Raw genomic sequence first — 7,044 nt, 5'->3', positions numbered from 1 at the left:
GTCGTTGGATCTCGGTGACATGCCCTTTCTTTTAACATTAGCAGTTTCTAAGCATTAATAAAACTAACATTTCACTATACAAGAAACTTTATTGCTATTATGGAAGGGAACTTACATTTGTCCCCACCAAGTGTGATATTCAATTTTTTTGCATAAAAAAGTCTCATCCAAAATGTAAATTACACATCTGGACAGAATACTTCAGGTGGAACATTTAATGGCAGAATTAAGTAACAGCTCAAGTTGTACAGTCCAATAACAGCATGCACCATTTAGTTCACCACATTATTAAATCAACTGTGCAAATGGAGCCATTACTTGAATCTTTCACAATGGTGTAATGTCCTAAGTAGGACACAGAAATCACAGATAATACCATCAATCATTACTGAAGCTTCCCACATTCTATCGACATCTGAAGCTAAACACTGAATAACATGCAAGCAGTCGCAATTATAAGACCGTCCATTTGTGAGAAAAACAATCTTGTTAACTGTGAAATTTTGTATGCATCTGACTGGTAAAGAACCCTCACTCAACACCAGTACTGCTCTTCCCAAAAATCACCATATGCAACTGCCGATGTACTGCTGTGATGATGCAGTGCCCTAAAATGGAATTTACTTAAATTACACAATGTGTCTGACAGGTTCAAATATGACCTTAAACAAATTTTATCCACAAAGATTGCATTAGCAGTAAAAATCTGTATTTTAGCAACGAACACCATCAGGCATTAAACAGCCACGGCATATGAGCAATGTCCGAGTTATTGTTCTCAGTTCAGTAAATAAAATACGTGGATCACAAAAACTGATCTGAATTACAAACAAATTATTTATCGAAACAGTCTTTTCTAAAAGCTACAAAGGAATCAATTTTATGACTCAACATTACATTACTATCCTGAAAAAGATACTGATATTTTATCATACATCTATCAAAAAAAACACTACCTGGTGGAAATTTTTGTTCATAGTTTGAAGTTCAAAATTTTAAGCAAGAGTAAAGAAGAATTGAGCCAATGTTTAAATACCCTGAATATATATTTTAGGATGTTTGCACCATTATATCACACTTCAAATACTAGACAAAGATACATGTTTTACATCCACTACGTCAAACTTTGTACCAAATTTCATTTTGTATCTAGCCTCACTGCTCCTCAGAATTCAAAGCCAAAATCTACATATGTGTGGTAACATTTCCAAACTAGATAGGAAAATGTTGTAGCATTAATGGTGCCAGTCTATATTTACATCATTAAGTAAATAGAACTTCAAGAGTAATACCTGATCACTCATCTACGTTACCTGAGGATGACGGCAAAGTTACAACTATATTTCCTCAAAATGTAAATATTTAATCAAAAACTTTTCATTTTCCACACTTTCAGTTCAACACATTGGTCTCCTTGACCAGTACAAATTGTGCAGTTAAGTGCTTGCATGAGAGTCAAAACTGCTCCGTTAAATAGATGACAGAAGTTGACATTTTCATTCAATGAACAGTAAAGGAGGGTGAAAGTCAAATGGAAATGCTAGTAAATTGTTGAATAAAAAATAAAATTATATCTTAGGCAATAGTAATTGGCTACTAAAATACAGTCTGATAAGCTGTTTTTGATAAACATCCCCTGCACACGATTAGTTTATTGTCCCACTAAGTGGAATGACATGAGAGGGGAGTAGAGGAATAGTGCACCAACACTCAAGTGGTTAGCCACTTTAAGGCATTACAAAACCCGGCAAGAGTTTAGTGTAAAATGTTAACCATTTAACAGAAATGTCATCAACTAATACAGTAAACAGACTGAAATCACATTATTCACATTGAATTGCAAACAGATGAAGCATTAGAGACATTCAGGAAACTTGGTGCATAAGAAGAAAATAAAGTATCTACTAATTTTAACTTGTATATAACAAAAATTACATAATGTCAAATGCATATCTAATATTAAAATCACTGAAAAGACATTCTCTTGGGAAGGGTTGGGCCCTCAGACAAGTTAAGTGTGTCAGTTTTAATATAATTTTCTTTATAACAGTATGATTTATATGTTATCTTTTTATGAAATTTAATATACAATAGACATTCAACATACACACCGATCACAAATTTACGCTAAGTTCATGAAAGTCTCCACCAGTGTTTACAACACTGAGGTTTCACAGCCGGCAAATGGCAATACCCGATTCACCCATCCAACCCGCACATCAGCTCTTACTGTTCTCGACACCGACTGCCGATGCCTCATCTCCAGACATCACCAGCTCCGAAGATGTATTGGGTTCGCCAGCTCCGTTGTTTCCTTTCGTGTTCTCTTCTGCCCCGACAGAAGTCTCACTGGAAGTGTCGTCCGACGTCGACGATGGAGAAGGAGGAGAAGACAAGAGAAAATCGTCATCGCTGAGGTTTCCAGGAGTGGTGGCCGTCTCGCTGCCAGCGGAGCAAGCTGTTCGGGCTGTCGAGAACAGTGTAGGGATGGAGCTCGAGCTAGTAGAGGCATACTTTTCAGACAATTTTGTGTGTAGGGCCTTGATGCGTGCCAGTATAATTTGGTACTGAAAAATGCCTCGCTCTTCACCAAAAGGATCCTAAAAACAAAAAAGAAATAAAAGAAATATGTAATAAGAAATATGTACAGTTAAATTTTAGGAAACACTAAATAGTATGGGAAGACTAGGTGGGAAAGGGACAATGTGGGCGGGAAAGGGAATTTCTATTTTGTTATTTCTATATGGTGCCTAAATCTGTCACAAACACTCTTTATTGTGACAATACACAGCGTCTGGCTTACCTGCATGTAGTGACCATTAAGATGCATTTTACGTCGAATAGACTGCTCGTAATAGTCGTAGAACTCCAAGAATGTTTTCTCCATAACCTCCATTAGTGTTTCTGGAATGGCAAGCATAGTCTCATTTTCCAGCATTCCACAGACGGCAACCCTCAGGGTCTCATGATGTATTATGTCATTATACCGACTAGCATCACCGGAGCATCGTTCCTACAAGCAAGCAAGTAGTTACCATTTAAAGTAATTCAACATAAGGAATCTGGCAACTGCTAACACTATTTTGATTATGTTTACTGAGAGTTTGAACTTCATAGAAGGTTTCCTTTGCAACAAGAAGGAAATTCTCTCTGTATACACTATATTCGGTGTGTGTGTGTGTGTGTGTGTGTGTGTGTGTGTGTGTGTGTGTGTGTGTGTGTGTGTGTGTGTGTAAAAAATACTGAATTTTTCTGAATACAAGAATTAAAATAACAAGTAACTCCACTCATTCTACCAAGCTGCTAAATAAGATCAAGCATGCCTCTATGAGAGTACTGACATCAATATCAATTACTATATATCTACTGGGCTCATCGCTCTCCTTTTTCCCCTATATGGAGATAGAATTCTAAGTTGTGAGTACCAGAAATGAAACTACCTGAAAACGTAGTTTTTTAATTGAAAATTACATAATTATATCGGCCTCATAACGAAAAATTTTGATGCACTTTGGAAAAATAAGTCCTATGAAACATTCTTGCCACTTTCACAGATCTTGACTGGAATCATTCTACACAATCCTTACACTTACTCCGAGGTCATTTTGATATTTCTACAGCTGGAATCAATTTAGGAAAACATCTTCTATTGAGTCCATATCCAAGTGAATTATTTTGAGTGGAAGTTGATTCAACCAGGCCACCTGTGTTCAAAGCCACTGCCAATTCAGTAACAAATTCCACAAGCTTTCCCCTAGTAGGCCATATAAACATACAGATTTACTATCACCATGAAAATGTGGAGGGGGGGGGGGGGGGGGGGGAAAGAAAGAAAAGGCTTTCTTCCATGACTTTTTCTCTCTCTAAAGGTAGCAGTCCATTCGCTGGTTGCTGTGGTCTACACAAATCTTGTTTTTATTACACTGAAGAGGCAAAGAAACGTACACGTGCCTAATATTGTGTAGGGGCCCCGTGTGCACACAGAAGCACTGTAACGCGACGTGGCACACACTCGACTAATGTCTGAAACAGTGCTGGAGGCAAATGACACCATGAATCCTGCAGGGCTGTCCATAACTCTGTAAGAGTACAAGGGGGTGGAGATCTCTTCTGAACACCATGTTGCAAGGCATCCCACATACGCACAATAATGTTCATGTCTGGTGGAGGTGTATGAACTCAGAGGTTTTCCGGAGCCACTCTGTAGCAATTCTGGACATGTGGGGTGTCGCATTGTCCTGCTGGAATTGCCCAAGTATGTCAGAATGTACAATGGACGCAAATGGATGCAGGTGATCAGTCAGGATGCTTACGTACGTGTAAACTGTCAGACTGCTAGGGATCCCATATCACTCCAACTGCACATGCCCATCCCCATTGAAGAGCCTCCATCAGTTTGAACAGTCCGCTGCTGACATGCAGGGCTCCACAGATTCATGAGGTTGCCTCCATACCGGCACACGTCCATCCACTAAATACAATTTGAAATGAGATTCGTCCAACCAGTCAACATGTTTCTAGTCATCAACACTCCAATGTTGGAGTTGATGGGCACAGGAGAGGCATAAAGCTTTGTGTCCTGCAGTCATCAAGGGCGCACGTGTGGGCCTTCACCTTCGAAAGCCCATACTGATGATGTTTCATCGAACGGTTCGCACACTGACCCTTGCTGATGGCTCAACATTGAAATCTGCAACAATTTGCGGAAGGTTTGCACTTCTGTCACATCTAGCGATTCTTTTAAATAGTCGTCGGCTGCATTCTTGCACAATCTTTTTTTCAGCCGCAGCAATGTTGCAGATTTGACAATTTACCGGATTTCTGATATTCGAGGAACACTCTTGAATGGTCATACAGGAAAATACCCACTTCACTGTTACCTCAGAGATACTGTGTGCTGTCACTTGTGCGTCAACTGTAACACCACATTCAAACTTACTTAAAGCTTGATAACCTGGCACTGTAGCAGCAGAAGCCAATCTAGCAACTGTGCTACACATTTGTTATCTTATACACGCGTTGGCAACTGCAGCACCATATTCTGCCTGTTTACGTACCTCTGCATTTGAATCTACATGCTTATACCAGTTTTTTTTGGCACTTTAGTGTATAATACAAAACCCAGGCAGATTTGATTCTGTCTATCACTCCAGATTTGGTTCTGACATTGACATCAGATGCAATCATTTAGTGTTCTGCCATCAAAAGAAATATATTCCTAGGGCTTCCCATTTCACAAACACCAAATGGACTTAATGAGGAATGAGTCTCCATCTTCTGGGAATAAATCATCACATTACACAATCACAAGTAATACGGTAATGGAAAGTCCTTGGTGGAACGTAAATAATTTGAAGAGTAACAGTACAAATAACAGACAATTTGTTAGGGATACAAACACAACTGGAAAATTTGCTAGCTTTTGGATGACTCCTTTTCAGGAGCTAGACAAAACACACACACACACACACACACACACACACACACACACACACACACACACACACACGAGAGAGAGAGAGAGAGATATGCACACACCTGTACAGCTACCCAGTGCCATCAAACTGTATTGCGTCAGCACAATGATTAACCTGGAAGCTAGGGTAGTTCTTTGTCTTATTTATGTGCCTACAGATGAGACGTCACCTCAGCTCTGCAGTGAGCAATTGCAACAACGCTATTCAAGAACTTCGCGTTTCCCTCCCTTCATCCCCACTTAGAGCAGTCTAGTGATCTTACTTAACTGATACCTATTCACACTAAAGGGTGAATGAAGAACTCTGTGTGTGAAGAAGTCAGCACAGACAAGTTATGTCATTTCAGATATTAAAAACTATTCTCTATTCACTGCTTATCAACCACCCACATACAAACTGACAGGAAAAATCACAGCACCAAAAAATAATGTAGAGTAAGAACATTTTGGGAATACATTTATCTAGGTAACATCTTGAAGTGATTAAAATTACAAGATCACAGGTCAACATAAGCCTAAGATAAGCAGTTGCAAATGCAACATGCCACTACATTAATAACTGCTGTAACTGCCAGAATGTCGAATGCAATCATCCACAGGTCCAACGTACAGTTGCCGGATTTCAGTTTGTCGGACGGTGTTCCACACCTGTTGCACTTGGTCAGTCGATACGTGGAAGGTAAATGCTGACCGGGAATGACAGTGGAGTCTTCGTCCGACAGTGTTCCGTATAAGCTGCACTGGAGACAGATCTGGCAATCTAACTGACCGAGGCAAAAAGTCGACACACTGTAGAGCGTGCTGGATCACAACAGTAGAATAAGGATGAACATTATCTTGGTACTTAACCCCCCTGAAATGTTGTTCACAAATGACGGCACAAAAGGTCAAATCGGCAGACTGGTGTACAAGTCTGCAGTCGGGGAGCATGGGACCCATGAGAGTACTCCTGCTGTCATACCAAATTGCACCCTAGACCTTAATTCTTGGTGTAGGTCCAGTGTGTCTAGTGTGCAGACAGGTCGGTTGCAAGTCCTCGACTGGTCTCTTTCCAACTGACACGCAGCCATCACTGGCACCGAAGCAGAACTGGCTTTCATCAGAAAATGTGACAGATCTCCTCCGTGCCCTCTGATGAGCTCTTGTCCGACACCACTCGAGTTACAGACTATGGTGGTTCGGGGTCAGTGGTCTGCACACTGTGGGGTTCTGGCTCGAAGCTGTCTTCAAAGTAACTGACTTAACAGCCTGTCTTGTCACTGTGGAGCCAACTGCTGCCGTGTAGCTGTCTGAAGCCGGTCTTCTCGGTGCGACACCTTTCGCGACCGCTGCAAAAGCAATCGTGTAGAGCGGCTACATTCCTGCCAAATCTTTCTGCAATATCAGAGAAGGAACATCCAGCTTCTTGTAGCCCTATTACACGATCTTGTTCAAACTTTAATAATGTGAACTCACCATGCCCAACCTCAAAAGTAACAAACTTACAACAGTTATGACATTTATTTAAAGCAAACCTGATTTGCATCCTCTTACAGAACTCGTGCAAAATTTGAATAGGCGTTACCTTC

General features: G+C 40.4%; 1 protein-coding gene across 1 annotated transcript in view; it reads right to left on the bottom strand.

The window, feature by feature from the left end:
- Positions 1-205: 205 nt before the first annotated feature.
- Positions 206-7,044, bottom strand: part of LOC126293370 (ubiquitin-conjugating enzyme E2 Z-like) — a 35,990-nt gene continuing 29,151 nt past the window's right edge. Inside the window, exons 4-5 of the mRNA XM_049986572.1 lie at positions 2,804-3,013; positions 206-2,600 (exon numbers count right to left, since the gene is read on the bottom strand). Coding sequence (XP_049842529.1) covers positions 2,220-2,600; positions 2,804-3,013 — 591 coding nt within the window. The 3' untranslated portion in view covers positions 206-2,219. The remainder of the gene's footprint in view (positions 2,601-2,803; positions 3,014-7,044) is intronic.

Source organism: Schistocerca gregaria, chromosome 10, assembly GCF_023897955.1.
Source record: "Schistocerca gregaria isolate iqSchGreg1 chromosome 10, iqSchGreg1.2, whole genome shotgun sequence".
NCBI classification, from domain to species: Eukaryota; Metazoa; Arthropoda; class Insecta; order Orthoptera; family Acrididae; genus Schistocerca; species Schistocerca gregaria.
This window is presented reverse-complemented; position numbering and strand designations above follow the sequence as displayed.